Below are 22,903 nucleotides of genomic sequence, written 5' to 3'. Positions count from 1 at the left end.
TGAGCCTCTGTTGTGTGTCATGTAATTCTCTCGTGAATAAAAGAAAAAACTAACAAATGTACAGATTTGCAAGGTCAATGATCCTGTTCTCATTTTATGACTAGGTAAGTGAGGCTCAGAAAAAAATAAGCAGCTGAGAGAAGATACTGTGCTAGGGTTAGAACCTTGAAATCTGTGTGCCTTCTGTCTACACAGCAGTCCAGTTGTAATGGCCCCAACCCTTCTGAAAGGTACCCAGATGGAAGTTAGCAGCCCCAAGTTTGACAGTATTTTGGAGTTCTCAAATTCAGGAGATCCAGAGCTCACCCAGCCTTCAAGGCCCCAGGAGCCTATCTCAGGGCCTTGTTACTTGAGACCCTTGGGACCCCTATCTGCTAACTAATTTCCAAAAATGAATTGGCTGAGAGGTTTCTGGGAAGATAATGGTGGGGAATGGCATCATAGTGCTTCAGTCTTTCCACATCTCTTCATAAAAACCAACAGAGCAACGAGGTAGCAAAACCAAGACCTCCTGCAAAACATTTACAACAAAACTGGGTAACAAGGTATTACCGCAAGCTCCAAAATACAAGAGAAGAGGAACGAAGACTGCATGGTATTAGCATCCAAGAAGAAGGAGGAAGGAAGCAGTGAGGTGCCTCCCAGCACACCTGAGGTGTGCTCCCGGAGGGCCACGTGTTCACTGAAAAGCGTAGCTCGCCAGTTTGAGGACAGGAATTTTGTGGGTTTGTTTTGTTTTTAACTTTTTAAGTTAAGATAAAATTCTTATACCATAAAATTCACCTTTTCTAAAAGTATACCATCCCATAGTTTTTAGTATACTCATAAAGTTGTACAACTCTCACCGCTAATATCCAGGTCTTTTTCATCACCCCAAAAAGAAACCCCATTAGCAGTCACACTCCACCCCACCATACCCCCAGCCCTAAGCAACCCTAATCTATCTCTGTCTCTATGAATTTGCCTATTTTAAACATTCTCTGTAAATGTAATTATATATATATGTGGTCATGGTTTTTCGTGACTGACAGCTTTCACTTGTCTTTTCAGGTTTCATCTGTATCATAACATATATCAGGCTTTCATTCCTTTTTATGGCTGAATAACATTCCATTGTGTGAATATACACATTTTGTTTTACCATTCATCAGTTGGTGGTCATCTTCAGCTGTTATGAATAATGCTTCTATAACATGTGTGTAAAAGTTTTTGTGTTTTCAGTTTTCTTGGGCAACTACCTGGAAGTAGTTCCCAAGCCAGGGGTCAAACCCATGCCACAGCTATAACCAGAGGCATAGCAGTTACCATGCTGAATCCTTAACCCACTGAGCCACAAGGGAACTGGTTTGTGTTTAACTTTTTGAAGTACTACTAAACTGTTATCCAAATTAACTGTGGCATATTACATTTCCTACCAGCAGTGTTTCAGTTTCTCCACATCCTTGCCAACACTTGTTGACATCTTTTGGATTAGAACCATCCAAGTGGGTGTGAACTGGTATCTCCTTGTGGTTTTGATTTGCATTTCTCTAATGACTAATGATGGTGAGCATCTTTTCACATGCTTGTTGGTCACTGGAGAACTTCTTTGGAGAACTGACTGGAGAGGGGTTTGCACTATCTCATACCAGGTAAATACAGGTGACCCTCTGTTAGAAAGCCTAGAGGAATTTGGAGAAATCTGACCCTTATGACTCACTGGGGCCTTCCTCCACAACAGTGCTCCTCATGAGGAGAAACTGCTGGGAGTGAGATCAAAATTGAGCTGCAGAGGGACACAGAATGAAAGGAAAGAGATGAGGAAGACCCAAGTGTGTGTGTGTCAGGGGGAGAGGGGACAGAGCCACAAAATCCCATAAGCAGGCTGTCACATCTGTTAACACTGTACAAAAACAGAATTCTCAATTTAGAAAGGCTTTCCTGAACCTCACTTTATCAAGAAGACTAATTTCACATAAAAACAACAGAGGAATATTTGAGGTGAAATCACAGAGTTTTTCTTAAAAAAAGAATATGCAGAATAACTTAAATTTTCTTAAATAAATAATATGCTCCAGGCAATGAAAGACTTGCCCACAAAATAGAACCAACTGTCACCCACTACCTCAAATCAAGCTAAGAGACTTTTTTTTTTTTTTTTTTTGCTTTTTAGGGCCAATCCCAGGCATACAGAGGTTGCCAGGCTAAGGGTCAAATAGGAGCTACATCTGCCAGATTACACCACAGCCACAGCAACGTGGGATGTGAACCTCATCTGCGACCTATACCAGAGCTCACCGCAGTGCCAGATCCCCAGCCCAATGAGTGAGGCCAGGGATCAAACCCACATCCTCATGAATCCTAGTCGGGTTAATTAACTGCTGAGCCACAAAAGGAACTCCAAGAAACTTTTTTTTTATGACATAAGACATTAAAAATAGCATAAATCAAAATTTGAAAAACTGAGATGAGGTGACAGCTCAGGAAAGAATTAGAAATAAAAAATTATTTCATAAAGACTAAGTTAGAAGGGATATTAGAGCATATAAACACAACAGATAATGCCTTAAGAGAAATAGTGTGAAAAAGGAAAAAAAGAAAATCTTTATGAGGAGAGAAAAAGATTTTGACAAACAATGAAGTCACATGAAGATCAAACACATGAATATTAAGAGTCCCAAAGCAGAAAGTAGAACAAGTACTAAGAACTAATTCAAGAAAATGACCTTAAAATTTAAAAATAATATTTGAGGAGTTCCTGTCGTGGTGCAGTGGAAACGAATCCGGCTAGGAACCATGAGGTTGCAGGTTTGATCCCTGACCTCACTCAGTGGGTTGGGGATCCGGTGTTGCCATGAGCTGCGGTGTAGGTCGCAGACTCAGCTCAGATCTGGCATTGCTGCGGCTGTGGCGTAGGCTGGCAGCAACAGCTCTGATTAGACCCCTAGCCTGGGAACTTCCATATGCCTTGGGTGCTGCTCTAAAAATACAAAAAATAAATAAATAAAAATAATATTTGAATCCACATAATGAGAGAGCATAACCTTTATTTAAGAATCTCAACCCAGAATCACCAGCAAAAGGATAGAATTATAGTGAAATTACTGGCACCTAGCAAAAGGAGCCATGTGACTTCTAAAACAATTAGATTATCGTCAGACTTTTCAACAGCAATGATCCATGTAGGAAAAAAATGGAGAACACATTTACAATACTCAAGGGAAGGATGGGTGAGCCAAGGATTTATGAAGAGCAAAGTTGACTTTCAAGTTCACACACAGACTTACACAAAAGTTCATAGCAGCTTTAATGGCCAAAATATGGAAATAATCCGAATGTGTATCAGCAGGTGAATTGGTCAGCAAATTGTGGCATGTCCATACTATAAAATGCTTCTTAGCAATAAAAAGAAATGAATATTAATACAAGATGAATGAATTTTAAAATAGTTATGCTAAGGAAAAAAATCAGACAAAAAAGTATGTACCATGATACCATAATATGGATCATAATATAGTGACAGTAGATCAGTAGTTGCCATGTTGGGTGGTGGGGGCCAGAGATGGATTGTAAAGGACATTTAAGAGATGATAGATGTGTTCATTCTCTCTTTTTTTAGCAATAATTTATTGTTTAATCACTTCTGTTTTTAATTAAAGTGTAATTGACATATAACATTAGTTTCAGGGGTACATTACGATTTGATATTTGTACACTTGTGAAATAGTCACCACAATAAGTCTAGTTAACACCCATCACAATACATAGCAAAAAATTTTTTCTTGTGGTGAGAATATTTAAGACCTATTCCATTAGCAACTTTCAAATATGCAGTAGTATATAGTATAGTTAACTGTAGTTGCCAAGCTGACTTACTTATTTTATGACTGAAAGTTTGTGTCTTTTGACCTCTTTGACCCATTTTGTTCATCCCCCTTCCCCGCTGCTGGAAACCGTCAGTCCGTTCTTTGTACCTATGAGCTTGGGGGTGGGGGGGTTCTTGCTGTTGTTTTTAACTCCGCATGTAAGTGAGATCATACAGTATTGTCTTTCTCTTTCTGACTTATTTCACTTAGCACAGTGCCCTCAAGGTCCATCCATGTTGTTGCAGATGGTAAGATTGCATTTTTTTAATGACTGAATAATATTCCTGTGTGTTTACACCCCACATCTTTATTCATTCATCCATTGATGGACATTTAGTTTGTTTACATATCTTAGCTATTGTAAATAATGCTGCAATGAACATGGGGGTGCAGATGTATTTTGAATTAATGAGGGTGGGGTTGTTGGGTTTTATTTGTTTATTGGTATAAATAGCCAGAAGCAGAATTGCTGAATCATAGATAATTCTATTTTTAATTTTTTTGAGGATCCTCCATAACTGTTTTCTGTATTGGTTTTGCCAGTTTATATTCCCACTAACTGTGGACAAGGTTCCTTTTTCTCCACATCCTCGCCAGTGCTCGCTATTTCTTGTCTCTTTGGTAATGGCCATTGTAACAGGTGATATCTCATGGTGGTTTTGATTTGCATTTCCCTGATGATTAGTGATGTTAAGCTTCTTTTCATGTGCCTATTGACCATCTGTATATTGTCTTTGGAAAACCATATGTTCAGATTCTCTGCTTTTTTTTTTTTTTTTTAAGGCCTCACCTATGGCATAGTTCCCAGGGTAGGGGTCGAATTGGAGCTGCAGCTGCTGGCCTACACCACAGCCTATGTGGGATCCAAGCCGCATCTGTGACCTACACGACAACTCACAGCAACACCAGATCCTTAACCCACTAAGCAGGGCCAGGGACCAAATCCGCATCCGCATGGATACTAGCAAGGTTCATTACCCCTGAGCCACAATGGGAACTCCTCCTCTGCCATTTTTAAAATTGGATGATTTGGATTTTTGCTGTTTAATTGTATGAGTTTTTTTATATTCTGGATATTAATCCCTTATTAGATAGGTGATTTGCAAATATTTTCTCCCAATCCACAGGTTGCCTTTTCATTTTGTTGATTTCTTTTGCTGGACAGAAGCATTTTAGTTTGATGTAGTCCCTCTTGTTTATTTTTGCTGAAGTTGCCTTTGCTTTTGGAGTCAGATCCAAAAAATCATCACCAGGATCAGTGTCAAGGAGCTTAATATCTTTGTTTTCCTCTAGCAGTTTTGTTTTGTTCTGTTTCATTTTATTAGAACATAGTTGGTTTACAAAGTTGTATTAGTTTCAGGTGTATGGCAAAGCAAATCAGTTATACATATACATATATTCATTCCTTTTCACATTCTTTTCCATATAGGTTATTACTCAATATTGAGTAGATTTCCCTGTGCTATACAGGTCCTTGTTATTTATCTATTTGATATACGGTAGTGTGTGTGTGTGTGTGTGTATACATGTTAATCCCAAACTCCTGATTTATCCCTTCCACCCACGTTTTCCCTTTGGTAGCAGTAACTTTAGTTTCAAAACCTTTGAGTCTCTTTCTGCTTAGTAAGTTCATTTGTATTATTCTTTATTAGATTTCATATGTTAGTGATCTCATGGTATTTGGCTGATTTACTTCACTTAGTATGATAATCTCTAGGTCCATCCATGTTGCTTCGCATGGCATTATTTCATTTTTTTTCATGGATGAGTAGTATTTTATTGTATATGTATGTACCACATCTTCTTTATCCATTCATCTGTCGATGGACATTTAAGATGCTTCCATGTCTTGGCTATTGTAAATAGTGCTGCAGTGAACATCGGGGTGCATGTGTCTTTTAGAATTATGGTTTTCTACAGATATATGCCCAGGAGTGGGACTGCTGGATAATATGGTGGTTCTATATTTAGTTTTTTAAGGAACCTCCATGCTGACTCCATAGTGGTTGCATCAGCTTACATTCCTACTGGCATTATAGAAGGGTTCCCTTTTCTCCACACCCTCTTCAGTATTTATTGCTTATAGACTTTTCAATGATGGCCGTTTTGACTGGTGTGAGGTTATGCTTCATTGTTTTGATTTGCATTTCTCTAATAATCAGTGATGTTCATAGTCTTCTCATGTGCTTTTTGGTCATATGTCTGTCTTCTTTGGAGTCATCTATTTAAATCTTCTCACCATTTTTTGATTGGGTTGTTTGGTGTTTTGATACTGAGCTGTATCAGATATTTGTATATTTTGGAAATTAATCCTTTGTTGGTCATTTCTTTTGCAAAGATTTTCTCTCATTCTCTGGGTTGGCTTTTCATTTATGTTTTCCTTTGCTGTGCAAAAGCATTTAAATTTAGTAAGGTCCCATTTGTTTATTTCTATTTTTATTTCCATGATTAAAGGAGGTGGGTCAAAAAAGATACTGTTGCAGTTTATGGCAAAGAGTGTACTGCCTGTGTTTTCCTCTAAGAGTTTTATAGCATCCACCCTTATGTTTAATCCATTTTAAGGTTTTTGTGTGTGTGTGGTGTTAGAGATTGTTCAGATTTCATTCTTTTACATATAGCTGTCCAGTTTTCCCAACACCACTTATTGTAGAGACTTTTTTTTTTCCGATTGTATATTTTCAGCTTCTTTGTCATAGATTAGTTGACCATATCTGCATGGGTTTATTTCTGGATTTTCTGTCCTGTTCCACTGGTCTGTATTTCTGGTTTTGTGCCAGTACCTTACTGTTCTGGTGACGATAGCTTTGTGGTGTAGTCTGAAGTCAGGAAGCCTGATTTCTCCAGCTGCATTTTTCTTTTTTCTTTTTTCTTTTTTCTTTTTCTTTTTTTTTTTTTTTTTTGTCTTTTTAGCTATTTCTTGGGCTGCTTCCACAGCATATGGAGGTTCCCAGGCTAGGGGTCTAATCGGAGCTGTAGCCACCGGCCTACGCCAGAGCCACAGCAATGTGGGATCCGAGCCACGTCTGCAACCTACACCACAGCTCACGGCAACGCCGGATCATTAACCCACTGAGCAAGGGCAGGGACCAAACCCACAACCTCGTGGTTCCTAGTTGGATTCATTAACCACTGTGCCACGACGGGAACTCCTCCAGCTGCATTTTTCTTAATATTGCTTTGGCTCTTTGGAGCCTTTTGTGGTTCTATGCAAATTTGAGGATTGTTTATTTCTGTGAAAAACGGCATTGGAATTTTTATAGGAATTTCATTGAATCTGTAGATTGCTTTGGGTAGTATGGACATTTTAACAATATCATTTCCTCCAAACCATCTGCTTGGATATCTTTCATTTGTGTCATTGTTTAATCATTGTCTTAAAGTGTTCAGAGTACAGATCTTCCACCTCTTTGGTTTAATTTACCCTTTTTTATTTTATTTTATTTTTTGCCTTGGCATGTTCTCAAACCAGGGATAGAACCCAGGCTGCAGCAGTGAAAGTGCTATATCCTAACCACCGGACCACCAAGGAACTCCCCTCATTGGTTTAATTTATTCCTAAGTATTTTATTCTTTTTGATGCAGTTGTGAATAATTGGTTCTTGTAATTTCTTTTCCAGTAATTCATTGTTAGTGAATGGAAATGCAACAAATTTTTGTGTGTTGATTTTGCATCCTGCAACTTTACCAAATTTGTTTATTAATTCTAATGTATTTTGGTGGAGTCTTGAGGGTTTTCTGTATATAATACCATGTCATCTCCAAGTAATGACAGTTTTATTTCTTCCTTTCCAATTTAGATGCCTTTTATTTCTTTTCTTGTCTTATTGTTCTGGCTGGGACTTCCAGTACTATGATGAGTAAAAGTGGTGGGCATGGGCATCCTCATCCAGTTCCTGAACTTAAGAGGGGAAGCTTTCAGCCTTTCACTGTTTACTTTGGTGTTAGTTTGGGTTTCTCTTATATGGCCTTTATTATGTTGAAGTATACCTACTTTGTTGAGAGTTTTATCATAAATCAATGCTAAATTTTATCAAATGCTTTTTCTGCATCTATTTATGTGATTATATGATTTTTATTCTTCATTTTGTTAATGTGGTATATCACCTTGATTGATTTGTGGGTATTTAAACTGGCCTTGCATCCCTGGAGTAAATCCTACATGATCATCGTGAATGATCCTTTTAATGTATTGTTGAATTCAGTTTGCTGATATTTTGCTGAGGATTTTTTTTTTTTAATCTATGTTTGTAGTTATTGGTTTAGATTTTCTGTTTCTTCATGAGTCTTGGAAGAGTCTATGCTTCTAGGAATTTATCTATTCTTTCATTCTCGTATAATCCTTTTTATTTTGGTGGTTATCAGTTTTGTCTCCTCTTTCACTTCTGATTTTATTGGAGCCCTCTTTTTTTTGTTGTGACTCTAGCTAAAGGTTTGTCAATTTTATTCCTTGTTTCTAAGAGCCAGCTCTTAGTTTCATTGATCGTTTCTATTGTCTTTTTGGTCTTTATTTCATTTGTTTCTGCTTTGATTTTTATTATTTCCTGCTTTCCACTAACTTTGAGTTTCATTTGTTCTCTTACTGGTGCCTGGAAGTATAAGGTTAGGATGTTATTGAGATTTTTCTTGTTTCTTCAGGTAGGTATTTATTGCTATGACCTTCCTTCTCAGAACTTTTGCTACATCCCATAAATTTTGGTGTTTTGTATTTATATTTTCTTTTGCCTGAAGGTGTTTTTGATTATTCTTCTATTTGTTGACCCATTGATTGTTCAGTAGCACATTGTTTATTCTCCACATATTTGTCAAATTTTCCTGTTTTCTCCTTGTAATTGATTTCTCCTTTCATGTCAGTGTGGTCAGAAAAGATGTTTGATAGAATTTCAGTCTTCTTAAATTTATTAAGACTTTTTTTACCCACTTTGGTAAGAGGTTTTTTTTTGTTTTATCATGAGTGGATGTTGGATTTTGTCACATCTAGATGCACATTTTGTCTGCATCTATCAAGATGATCATGTGGTTTTTGACTTTTGTTAATGTGTATGATGTTGATTGATTTGCATATGTTGAACCATCCTTGTGAGCTTGGAGTGAATCCCACTTGGTTGTGGTCTTTAATCTTTTTTATGTGTTACTCAGTTTGGTTGGCTAAAATTTTGTTAAGAGTTTTTGCATCTATATTCATCAAAGATGGTAGCCTATAATTTTCTTTTTTGGTAGTATCTTTGTCTGGTTTTGGTATTAGGGTGATGGTGGCTTCATAGAATGGGATTATACCTTATTCTTGAACCTTTTGGATTTATAAAGTTTAAGAAGGATGGGTATAAGGTCTTCTGAGTGTTTAGTAGAATTCACTTGTGAAGCCATCTGGTCCTGGACTTTTCTTGGTAAGAAGTGTTTTTACTACATATTCAGTTTAATTTCTAGTGATTGTTCAATTGATCTATTTCTTCTTGATTGAGTTTTAGCAATCTGTGTTTGTAGAAAGTTGTCCGTTTTTTTCTAAGTTGTCAAATTTGTTGGTATATAATTGTTCAGAGTATTCTTTTATGGTTTTTTGTATTTCTGCAGTATCCTTTGAGATTTCTTCTTTTCATTTCTTATTTTGTTTGAGTTTTTCTCTTTTCTTCTTGGTGAATCTGGCCAGAGGTTTGTCAGTTTTGTTACCCTTTCAAAGAATCAGCTCTTGGTTTTAATTGATTTTCTTCTGTTGTCTTTTGAATTTCTATTTTATTGATTTCCTTCTGCTGACTTTGGGTTTTGTTTTTCTTCTTTTAAATTCTTTTAGGCAGTAGATTAAGTTGTTGATTTGAGATTTTTTCTTTGTTTGAGGAAGGCCTGGATTGCTTTGAACTTCCTCTAAGCAGTGCTTGTGAGGCATCCCATAGATTTTGAAAGGTTGTGTTTTCATTATCATTTGTCTCAAGGTCTTTTTTTAATTTCCATTTTGATTTCCTCGTTGACCCATTGGTTCATTTAATAGCATGCTATTTAGTCTTCATGTAGCCAGTTTTTTCTCATTTCTTTTTCTGTGGTTGATTTCTAGTTTCATGACATTGTGGTCAGAGAAGATGCTTGAAATAATTTCTACACTCCTAAATTTGCTGAGGTTAGTTTTGTGCCCTAGTATGTGGTCGGTCCTTGAGAATGTTCCATATGTGCTTGAAAAGAATGTATATTTGGGGGGGGTGATGTAACGTCCTGAAAATATCAATTAAGTCTAACTGTTCTATTGTGTCATTTAAGGTCTCTGTTGCCTTATTGATTTTCTGCCAAGAAGATCTGTCCCTTAATATGAATGGGGTGTTAAAATCTATTATTGTTGTTCCATCAATTTCTCCTTTTATCTCTGTTAGTATTTGTTGTATGTATTTGGGCGCTCCTATATTAGGGGCATATATGTTGATGAATGTAATATCCTCCTCTTGAATGGATCCTTTTGTCTTTAAATTTATCTTTAATCCTCTTCTTGAATGGATCCATTCTGCCCTTCAGTGCCCTTTGTCTTTACAGCCTTTGTGTTAAAGCTGTTATGTCTGATATGAGTATTGCAACTCCTGCTTTCTTGTTTTTTCCATGAAATATCTTTTTCCATTCCCTCACTTTCAATTTATATGTGTCCTTTGCCCTAAGGTGAGTCTTTTGTAGGCAGCATATTGTGGGCTCTTGTTTTTTAATCCAGTCTACCACTCTGTCTTTTGATTGGAGTATTCAGTGCATTGACATTTAAGGTAATTATTAATAAATATATGTGTATTGCCATTTTAAACCTTGTTTTCCAGTTGATTTTATGCTTCTCCTTTGTTCCTTTCCTTTTTGGCTGGATGATTTTATTTTATGCTTATATCCTTCTCTTTTTAGTTTTTGTGGATGTGTTGTTTGGTTTTGATTTGTAGTTGCCCTGTTTTTCAAGTATGTTGATCTCTTCCTATATCTGCTTGCCTTCGACTGATAGTCATATAGGCTCAAACACATTCAAAAAAAATTTTAAATAAAAAAAAAAGTATAAATTTTCTTACTTTCCTTCCCCACATTTTATGATTTTGATGTCTTTTTTTACATCTTCGTATTTATCCTTTTGCTTTTCCTTGTGTTTATCATTGCTTTACAAATAGGTTTTTCCCCCCTTTTAGATCTCTGTGTACTGGCTTAAAGTGATTACTTTCCATTTGTGATTTTCTCCATCCTATATCTTAATTCTTTCCTATTTAGAGGAGACCTTTTAGTATTTCTTTTAGAATGGGTTTAGTATTGCTGTATTCTTTCAGTTTTTGTTTGTTAGGGAAATTCTTTATTTCTCCTTCTATTTTAAACTATATTTTTGCTGGGTAGAGTGTTCTAGGCTGCAGATTTTTCTCTTTTAGAAATTTGAATGTATCTTGCCACTCTCTTCTGGCCTGTAGTGTTTCTGGAGAGAAATCAGCTGATAGCCTTATGGGGGTTCCCTTGTAATTAACTCTTTGTTTTTCTCTTGCTGCCTTTAGAATCATCTCTTTAAGATTTGCCATTTTTATTATAATATGTCTTGTTGTGGGTCTGTTTGGTTTCAACTTGTTTAGGGCCCTCTGTGCTTCCTGTGTCTTGATGTCTGTTTCCTTTAGAGTTGAAGGTGTTCATCCATAACTTCTTCAAATATATTTTTAATTCCCCTTTTTCTTTTCCTTCTAGAATCTCTATTATGCATAAACTGGCCTGCTTCATATTAGCCCATAGATCTCTTATATTGCTTTCACATTTTTCATTTGGTTTTCTGTCTGCTGTCCTGACTGGGTGATTCTATTATTCTGTCTTCCAAGTCACTTATTCGTTCCTCTGCAATATTCATTCTGCCCTTCAGTGCCTTTAACTCAGCTTGTGACACTGCAAATGAATTTTCTAATTTCTCATGGCTCCTCATATTTTCTAGTTCCTTTCTAAAGTAGCCTGCATTACTGTTCATATCTGCTCTTCTTTCCTTCATATCCACTCTTAATTCCTTCAATCTTTTCACCATCTCCTTTTTGAACTCTATGTCTGTTACACTATAGAGGTCTTTTTCATTGTTTGCTCCTTCAGGGGAATTCACCTGTTCTTTTAACTGGGAATGGTTCCTGAGTTTCTTCATTTTGCTTATATTTTTATTATTCTTTTGAGTTTAGGGAAAACCACTACTGTAATCTTGGAGGGCTGTTTACATGCAAGAGCACCCCTGGGTAGTTTGTAAGGGCTTACTTTGTGTTTGTGTGTTGGGGGTGGGGGGCAGTCTGCTTTTGATTTGGATGCTTAATATCTCTTTCCTCAGTGTGTGCAGGCTGTTATCCCCTTATAGGGGGTGTGCTGGTGTGTGGCCTCTCTGTGCTGCCAGGGAGATGGAGGCAGTGGGCAGGGCTTGTAGCCAGTGCCTAGTCGCTGGGCCTTTGACAGTAGTAAGGACTTACTGGAGGTGGTGCAGGCTGCTCCTGGTTGCAGGTCCCTGGGAAGAGGCAGTGACCCTTAGGCAGGTATAAATGGTACCCAGAATGTTTGGCATTGGCAACGGCAGGACATATGCATTCCCAGGGGAGTGAGAGCAATACAGGTGGCGCTCTGTGGTAGTGCCCTTTTCTGTGCTGACCCCTGAGATGACTGGGGCCACAGGTAGTGCCTCTTCATGGACCTCTAGTGATGGGAGGCCACATCCATGTCTGGAGTCAGATAGCTGTGGCAGTTTGCCCTCACCACCTCTACCCCGTGCAAGAGGCGCCCCACCTCCTGTAGCCTACACAAGCCTACCCAGACAGGAGGGAGCCGGGGCAGCAATTGGGGCATGCAGGCCAACCCAGGCAGGAGCCTCCCCCAGAGCCTGTGGGAGCAGGGACCAGTGCGTGGGGAAAGAGGCTGCAGTGGCAACCCAGGCTTCTTCCATGAACACTCCCAGTTGTGGTACTCTGTACTCCCACCCCTCAGGCCATCTCCACGTAGCCTACAGCAGTCCTTTCCCCAGTACTGTTCTCTAAACTCCACATCCCAGGACCCAGTCCCTGCCCTTATCAGCAGACACACATCTCAGGTTGGGACATGCAGGGCTGTGGCACAGACACTCTGTCCTGCCTGTCATAAACTGCTTGTTGCATTCTTCTCTAAGCCTCCAAAGTTCCTCTTCTGTCCCATCTGATAGAGCCACTGGCGAGGGTACTTCCAGGGTGGTGGAAACCTCTCCTCTCTGTCAACTCCCTCTCCAGGGAAAAGTCCCATCCTGCTTCCTCTTTTTTTCTTTTGTCCTACCCTGTTACATGGAGACCTTTCTTACCCTTTCAGGTGTTTGAGGTTTTCTCCTAGTGTTCAGTAGGTGTTCTGTGACAACTGCTCCATTTGTAGATGTATTCTTGATGTATTCTTGGGAAGAGGCAAGTTCCATGTCCTCCTCCTCCACCATCTTGATCCCCCCCACACACAGTGTACATGCTTTATTTTCAAACTACTTTATTGTTAAAAGAGCTAACTATCATCTGAGCCTTCAGCAAGTCATCATCTTTTTGCATTGGTAACGTCAAAGATCACTCATCGCAAATCATCAGAATAAGTATAATAATGAAAAAGTTTGAAATACTTCAGGAATGATCAAAAATGTTGTTGGAAAAATGGTGCCAACTGACTAGCTTAATGCAGAGTTGCCACAAACCTTCAATTTGTTAAAAGCTCGGTTATCTATCAAGCACAGTGAAGCAAGACACACACAAGTGAAGTGTGCCTGTATTCTGCTGCTTTTAGATAAGATATTCTGTATATATCTTTAAAGTCCATCTGGTCTAATGGGTCCTTTAAGGCCATTGTTTTTTTATTGATTTTCTTTTTGGACGATCTATCCAGTGACATAGGTGTTAAAACCCCCTACTAAGAACCCAAATAACCAAAATTATAAATGAAAAAGGAGAAATCACAACAGATACAGCAGAAATACAAAAAACCATAAGAGAATACTATGAACAACTATACGGCAACAAGTTTGACAATCTGGAAGAAATGGACAATTTTCTAGCATCTTACAGCCTGCCAAAACTGAATCAAGTAGAAACAGACCAACTGAACAGACCGATCACTAGAAATGAAATTGAAGAGGTCATAAAATCACTCCCTACAAATAAAAGTCCAGGACCAGATGGCTTCACAGGTGAATTCTATCAAACATATAAAGAGGAATTGGTGCCCATCCTCCTTAAACTCTTTCAAAAGGTTGAAGAAGAAGGAATACTCCCAAAGACATTCTATGATGCCACCATCACCCTCATTCCAAAACCAGACAGAGATACCACCAAAAAAGAAAACTATCGCCCAATATCATTGATGAATATAGATGCAAAAAGTCTCAACAAAATCTTAGCCAACCGAATCCAACAACATACCAAAAAAATTATACACCATGACCAGGTAGGGTTCATCCCAGGTTCACAAGGATGGTTCAACATATGCAAATCAATCAGCATCATACACCACATTAACAAAAAAAAAGTCAAAAATCATATGATCATCTCAAGAGACGCAGAAAAAGCATTTGACAAAGTCCAACATCCATTCATGATCAAGACCCTCTCCAAAGTGGGTATAGAGGGAACATTCCTGAATATAATCAAAGCCATCTATGATAAACCCACAGCAAATATAATCCTCAATGGGGAAAAACTGAAAGCCTTCTCACTCAAATCTGGAACAAGACAGGGATGCCCACTCTCACCACTGCTCTTCAACAGAGTTTTGGAAGTCCTAGCCACAGCAATTAGACAAACAAAAGAAATCAAAGGCATCCATATAGGAAGAGAAGAGATCAAACTGTCACTGTATGCAGATGACATGATACTATACATAGAAAACCCGAAGGACTCAACCCCAAAACTCCTTGAACTGATTCATAAATTCAGCAAAGTAGCAGGATGTAAGATTAACATTCAGAAGTCAGTGGCATTTCTGTATACCAGCAATGAAATATTAGAAAAGGAATACAAAAACACGATACCTTTTAAAATTGCACCTCACAAAATCAAATACCTCGGAATACACCTGACCAAGGAGGTAAAGGACCTATATGCCGAGAACTATAAAACTTTAATCAAAGAAATCAAAGAAGATGTAAAGAAATGGAAAGATATTCCATGTTCCTGGATTGGGAAAATCAATATTGTAAAAATAGCCATACTACCCAAAGCAATCTACAGATTCAATGCAATCCCTATCAAATTACCCATGACAGTTTTCACAGAACTAGAACAAACAATCCAAACATTTATATGGAACAACAAAAGACCCAGAATCACCAAAGCAATCCTGAGAAACAAAAACCAAGCAGGAGGCATAACTCTCCCAGACTTCAAGAAATTCTACAAAGCCACAGTCATCAAAACAGTGTGGTACTGGTATCAAAACAGACAGACAGACCAATGGAACAGAATAGAGAATCCGGAAATACACCCTGACACCTATGGTCAATTAATCTTTGACAAGGGAGGCAAGAACATCAAATGGGAAAAAGAAAGTCTATTCAGCAAGCATTGCTGGGAAACCTGGACAGCTGCATGCAAAGCAATGAAACTAGAACACACCATCACACCATGCACAAAAATAAACTCAAAATGGCTGAAAGACTTAAATATACGACAGGACACCATCAAACTCCTAGAAGAAAACATAGGCAAAACACTCTCTGACATCAACCTCAGGAATATTTTCTCAGGTCAGTCCCCCAAAGCAATAGAAATTAGAGCAAAAATAAACCCATGGGACCTCATCAAACTGAAGAGCTTTTGCACAGCAAAGGAAACCAAAAAGAAAACAAAAAGACAACTTTCAGAATGGGAGAAAATAGTTTCAAATGATGCAACCGACAAGGGCTTAATCTCTAGAATATACAAACAACTTATACAACCCAACAGCAAAAAAGCCAATCAATCGATGGAAAAATGGGCAAAAGACCTGAATAGACATTTCTCCAAAGAAGATAAACAGATGGCCAACAAACACATGAAAAAATGCTCAACATCGCTGATTATGAGAGAAATGCAAATCAAAACTACCATGAGACATCACCTCACACCAGTCAGAATGGCCATCATTAATAAATCCACAAATAACAAGTGCTGGAGGGGCTGTGGAGAAAAGGGAACCCTCCTACACTGTTGGTGGGAATGTAAACTGGTACAGCCACTATGGAGAACAGTTTGGAGATACCTTAGAAATCTATACATAGAACTTCCATATGACCCCACAATCCCACTCTTGGGCATCTATCCGGACAAAACTCTACTTAAAAGAGACACGTGCACCCGTATGTTCATTGCAGCACTATTCACAATAGCCAAGACATGGAAACAACCCAAATGTCCATCGACAGATGATTGGATTTGGAAGAGGTGGTATATATACACAATGGAATACTACTCAGCCATAAAAAAGAATGACATAATGCCATTTGCAGCAACATGGATGGAGCTAGAGAATCTCATACTGAGTGAAATGAGCCAGAAAGACAAAGACAAGTACCATGTGATATCACTTATAACTGGAATCTAATATCCAGCACAAATGAACATCTCCTCAGAAAAGAAAATCATGGACTTGAAGAAGAGACTTGTGGCTGCCTGATGGATGGGAGGGGGAGGGGGAGGGAGTGGGAGGGATCAGGAGCTTGGGCTTATCAGACACAACTTAGAATAGATTTACAAGGAGATCCTGCTGAATAGCATTGAGAACTTTGTCTAGATACTCATGTTGCAACAGAAGAAAGGGTGGGGGGAAAATGTAATTGTAATGTATACATGTAAGGATAACCTGACCCCCTTGCTGTACAGTGGGAAAATTAAAAAAAATTTATAAAAAAAAAAAAAACCCTACTGTTATTAATAGTATTGCTGTCTGGGAGTTCTCACCGTGGCTTGGTGGGTTAACGAACCTGACTGGTATCCATGAGGATATGGGTTCAATCCCTGGCCTTGCTCAGTGGGTTAAGGATCCAGCATTGTTGTGAGCTGTAGTGTAGATCACAGACATGGCTCGAATCCCACATTGCTGTGGCTGTGGTATAGGCCAGCAGCTGCAGCTCTGGTTCGACCCCTAGCCTAAGAACCTCCATATGCTGCAGGTGTGACCCTAAAAAGACAACAACAACAAAAAAAAAATATTGCTGTCTGTATCTCCCTTTAGGTCTCCTAATACTTGCTTTATATATCTTGGTGCTCCTGTATTGAGTGTATATATTTACCAATGTTGTGTCCTCTTGTTGGATTGACTCCTTTATCATTATCTAATGCCCTTCTTTGTCTCTTACTACAGTCTCTATAGTAAAGATTGTTTTGTCTGATATTGATATAAGTAGAGTTATCTCAGCTTTTTTTGGTTTTCATTTGCATGGAACATCTTTTTCCATCCTTTCTTTCTCTGTGTGTACCCTTAAATCCAAAGTGAGTCTCTTGTAGGTAGCATATAGATAGGCCTTGTTTTTTTTTGTTTGTTTGTTTTGTCTTTTGTTGTTGTTGTTGTTGTTGCTATTTCTTGGGCCGCTCCCGCGGGATATGGAGGTTCCCAGGCTAGGGGTTGAATTGGAGCTGTAGCCACCGGCCTACGCCAGAGCCACAGCAACACGGGATCCGAGCCGCGTCTGCAACCTACACCACAGCTCACGGCAACGCCAGATCGTTAACCCACTGAGCAAGGGCAGGGACCGAACCCGCAACCTCATGGTTCCTAGTCGGATTTGCTAACCACTGTGCCACGACGGGAACTCCTGTTTTTTTGTTTTTAATTTTTTTTTTCCCACCGTACAGCAAGGGGATCAAGTTATTCTTACATGTATACATTTTTTTCCCCACCCTTTGTTCTGTTGCAACATGAGTATCTTGACATAGTTCTCAATGCTACTCAGTAGGATCTCCTTGTAAATCTATTCTAAGTTGTGTCTGATAACCCCAAGCTCCCGATCCCTCCCACTCCCTCCCTCTCCCATCAGGCAGCCACAAGTCTGTTTTCCAAGTCCATGATTTTCTTTTCTGAGGAGATGTTCATTTGTGCTGGATATTAGATTCCAGTTATAAGTGATATCACATGGTACTTGTCTTTGTCTTTCTGGCTCATTTCACTCAGTATGAGATTCTCTAGTTTCATCCATGTTGCTGCAAATGGCGTTATATCATTCTTTTTTATGGCTGAGTAGTATTCCATTGTGTATATATACCACATCTTCTGAATTTTTTTTTTTTAAATCCAGTCAGCCACTCTGTCTTTTGATTGGAGAATTTAGTCCCTCTACATTTAAAGTAAATATTGATAAGTAGTTACTTATTGCAATTTTGTTGTTTTCTGGCTTTTTATAGTTCTTGTTTCTTTGTGTTTTGCTCTCCTTTGTGATTTGATGGCCTTTGATGTTAGGCTTAGATTCCTTTCTTTTGTGTATCTACTATAGGTTTTTGCTCTATGGTTACCATGAGATTTACATGTCACAGCCCATATATATAACAGTTTGATAACAATTTAAGTTTGAACCCATTTCTAAAACTCTACATTTTTACCCTCTCCCACCCACATTTTATGTTTTGATGTTACATTTTATGTCTTTTTATCTTGTATATCTTTTAGTTTTTGAGTTGTAGTTTTTATTACTTTTTTAACCTTCCTAATAGCTTCATAAGCAATTAATCTACTGCCTTTAATATACATTTACCTTATAAGCATAAGGAAGATAAATACTTTCATATGTTTTCTTGTTACTAATTTCACCCTTCTCAGCTTAAAGAAATCCCTTTAAAATTTCTTGTAAGACTGGTTTAGTGGTGATGAATTCCTTAGGCTTTGATGTGTCTGGAAAATGCTGTCTTCCTTTAATTCTGATTGATAACTTTGCCAGGTAAGAGTATTCTTGGTTGGAGGTTTTTTTTTTTTTTTCATCACTTAGAGATACATTTGTTATCTTGATTTAAGGATGGTTTTACAGGGCACTTTTTTTTTTTTTGTCTTTTTGTCTTTTGTCTGTTGTTGTTGTTGTTGTTGCTATTTCTTGGGCCGCTCACGGCAACGCCGGATCCTTAACCCACTGAGCAAGGGCAGGGACCGAACCTGCAACCTCATGGTTCCTAGTCGGATTCGTTAACCACTGCGCCACGACGGGAACTCCTACAGGGCACTTTATGTGCTGTTAAAGTCGATTAGATCTCAAAACTTGATTTAAAATTGGGAATATAAAGAGTGCAAGCTGTTTCTGGTATGCAAGAACTCAAGGACTATTGTTTCCATGAGCCCTTCCTGAAAGATCTACTAGAGAATAAGTTGTAGACAGCCAAAGTCACTAGAGAGACATCCGTATAAATATATAGTTAATTATAAAGAACTTCAGGTCCTGTTCATGTGCCCAGCTAAAATGGAGTACAGCTGTTAAAAAACAGTGTGCAGGAGTTCCCGCTGTGGCGAAGCAGAAACAAACAAATTGAAATCCGTGAGGATGCGGATTCAGTCCCTGGCCTCATTCAGTGGGTTAAGGATCTGGAATTGCCATATGCTATGGAGTAGGTTGCAGATATGGCTAGGATCCTGTGTTTCTGTGGCTGTGGTGTAGGCCAACTGCTGTAGCTCCAATTTGACTCCTAGCCTGGGAACCTCCATATGCTATGAGTGCAGCCCTAAAACAAAAAAAAAAAATTGTTTTAAAGTGTGCAACACAAGCAGCTGGAGATCTAGACTTTGTAATGTAGGTACATTTACACAAAAATGCCCCCCCCCCCCAAAAAAAGAAACTGGGATTGAATGGGGAGGGCATTGCAAACATTTTTCTAAATGTTTTTAGTAATTATGTTCACAATATTATTATTATGAGACTATTCTGCTATGTGTGACATGAGATAAAATAAATAGTTATGTAGTGCTGAGCATCCCTAGTATCAGAAACACACTTGAGGAGTTCCCATCATGGTGCAGCGGAAACAAATCTGACCAGGAACCACGAGGTTGTGGGTTCGATCCCTGGCCTTGCTCAGTGGGTTAAGGATCCTGCGTTGCCGTGAGCTGTGGTGTAGGTTACAGATATGGCTCAGATCCCGCGTTGCTATGGCTCTGGTGTAGGCTGGTGGCTACAGCTCCAGTTCCCTAGCCTGGGAACCTCCATATGCCATGGAAGCAGCTCAAGAAAAGGCAAAAAGACAAAAAAATAAAATAAAAATAAACACACTTGAAATACAGTTTGTCATAAAAGAAACCAGAGCTCTTGAGGAAATGGCTAACCCCAGGTCTGAGGCAGGAAATGTACAAGAGGAGCCTGGAACATCTTGCCACACCAGATAGAAAAGAAAGGATCAGTGACATACTAGAGTTATGTTAAAGGAGCAACTTGAACAGGCTCACACTAACAAAGATAGGCAGTTTGAATGTAAAAATTTAGAGTAATCGCATTGAACTAAAACCTGTCAAATATGTTTAAATCCATGAGTCCATCTTGATATTTAAAAGAGAATCAGTCATCTGTGGAGAATGATACAGAACTAGTTGAAAAGAATCAAGCATATATCTTGCCTCTCCTATCTGATCTGTACCCCTGGGAATCCACATATTAAGGAGTGGAATTGACCCTATCTAGAGTATTTCATGTAATAAATGACAAAGAAATGAATGAGAATGACAGTATCACCATTTCGTAATGAATTGAGAGGTATAAATTATTGACAGGTGCTAAAATATTAAAAGACAGTATGACATCACGTGCCTCCTGATGAAGGAATACACAACTACCCTTGGCAAAGCGAACAAACCTGAGTCTGATCCAGTCTTGCACCCAAATGACAGTTTTCAGGAATTTAGAGGAACACGCTGAACTGAATATGCAACAGCAAAAGCCAGCCTGAGAGACTATAGGTCAGATGACCTTTTCTTCAACAGGAAAATTACAAGGAAATTAAAAAGATCAGAGGAGGGATCTATAAGCTAGGAGATGGAAAAAACATCCAAAAAAATGTTACACCAGTCAGAATAGCCATCATCAAAAAGTCTACAAATAGCAAATGCTGGAGAGGGTGTAGAGAAAAGGGAACCACAGGGTTGGTGGGAATGTAAATTGGAGCAGCCACTATGGAAAAAAGTAAGTAGTTTCCTTAAAAAACTAAAAATAGAGCTACCATATGAGCAGTCCCACTCCTGGGCATATATCTGGAAAGAACAAAAACTCGAATTTGAAAAGATACACGCACCCCAGTGTGTTAATAGCAACTCTGTTTACAGCCAAGATGTGAAACCAACCTAAGTGTCTATAGACCAATGAATGGATAAAGAAGATACAGTACATATACACAATGGAATACTACTAAACAATAAAAAAAGAATGAAATAATGGCATTTAGGGCAACACGGGTGGACGTAGAGATTATCATACTAAATGGAGTAAGTCAGACAGATGTTATATGATATTTATTTGTGGGATCTAAACAAATAATAGAAATCTATATACAAAACACAAACATACAGGCATGAAGAATAAACTTATGGTTACCAAAGGGGAAATGGAGGGGGGGGATAAATATTGAGTATGGGATTAACAGGTACACACTACTATATATAAAATCAACAGCAGGAGTTCCTGTCGTGGCACAGTGGTTAACAAATCCGACTAGGAACCATGAGGTTGCGGGTTCGATCCCTGCCCTTCCTCAGTGGGTTAACCATCCGGCGTTGCCGTGAGCTGTGGTGTAGGTTGCAGACGCGGCTCGGATCCCGCGTTGTTGTGGCCCTGGTGTAGGCCAGCGGCTTCAGCTCCGATTAGACCCCTAGCCTGGGAACTTCCATATGCCACAGGAGCGGCCCAAGAAATGGCAAAAAGACAAAAAATAAAATAAAATCAACAACAAGAACCTAATGTATAGCACAGGGAACTATATTCAATATCATGTAATAACCTATAATGGAAAAGAACGTGAAAAAAGATGTAACTGAATCACTTTGCTCTATACTTGAAAATAACACAATATTGTAAATTATAGTTCAATAAAAAGACTATCACAAATTTTTTTAAAATGTTTAAATGGCAAGACCAAACTGTACTGCCTAGGAATGTACATTTGGGTGACAAAGCTAAAAAAAGAGATTAGAAGTCAGAATAATGGTTACTTAACAGGAGAAGAGAAGGGCTGTGATTCAGGTAGGACATAAATGACATGGCTTCTTGGGTAAGTGGTAGTTTTATTTCTTGACTGGTAGTGATTACAGCAGTGCTTTAGAGTAATTTGTAAAGCCTTATATTTACTTTGTGGTTTTCTGAGTCTGTGCCTTCCCTTCATATATTTGCAAAATGTTCTGTTTCTTAAATTCCCGAGGATGCCTAATTCCTGCTTTAAGTGCACATTGCTAAAAAATAACATGCACTGTTAGGAATCTTTGCAGGAGAGTATGGTTGGCTTAATCCTTAGTTCATCAAAACAGCTATCCTGCATAATCCAGTCCTGAGAATTGGAGAGGAACAGCAGCCTCGGGTCTGCGGAAGCAGTGTCCTATTGCCAGGCCAAGGGACGGAGTCACCACAAGTCCCCCTCCTTTCAGATTGGCTGCAATGCCGTCAGCTGGGCCCCTGCTGTTGTACCCGGAAGCCTCATAGACCAGCCATCTGGGCAGAAGCCCAACTACATCAAGAAGTTTGCATCAGGCGGCTGTGACAACCTCATCAAACTGTGGAAGTAAGTGGGGTTGGTGATCTCAAGAGGGCACTTCTCACCTTCCACTTTTCTTACCATGATTCAGCCTCCATTCACCAGTAACAAGATCACCTGACTTTTTCCTTTCTGCCCATAGAAACTATCTTCAATCTGTCAGAGCACATCCTTTAAAAAATAAAAATAAAAAATATAACTTAAAAAAAAAAGCTTGCCCTTTGCTCAGGCACTTTTACTCTGCCTAAGTGCCAGCTGTTGGAGCCGACTTGTTGGCTGCGGAGAAAGCGCATTTCCTCCTTTATAGCTGGTGAGCTGAATACAGTTCTGTATGTTTAACAAGTGGAATCACAAAGATGGAATAGCTTCTCAGCCCCTGTGGAGCCCACAGGATGGGGGAGGAATGGAGGTATGGGGATGGCTCCTGGGCTGCTGCCTGCT

The 22,903-nt window shown here is 38.8% G+C and overlaps 1 protein-coding gene across 1 annotated transcript in view; it reads left to right on the top strand.

The window, feature by feature from the left end:
* Positions 1–22,903, top strand: part of SEC13 (SEC13 homolog, nuclear pore and COPII coat complex component) — a 44,232-nt gene that overhangs the window by 9,506 nt on the left and 11,823 nt on the right. Inside the window, exon 6 of the mRNA XM_047780799.1 lies at positions 22,356–22,489. Within this exon, the coding sequence (XP_047636755.1) occupies positions 22,356–22,489 (134 nt within the window). The remainder of the gene's footprint in view (positions 1–22,355; positions 22,490–22,903) is intronic.

The sequence above is a fragment of the Phacochoerus africanus genome, chromosome 1, assembly GCF_016906955.1.
Source record: "Phacochoerus africanus isolate WHEZ1 chromosome 1, ROS_Pafr_v1, whole genome shotgun sequence".
In the NCBI taxonomy this organism is placed as follows: domain Eukaryota; kingdom Metazoa; phylum Chordata; class Mammalia; order Artiodactyla; family Suidae; genus Phacochoerus; species Phacochoerus africanus.
This window is presented reverse-complemented; position numbering and strand designations above follow the sequence as displayed.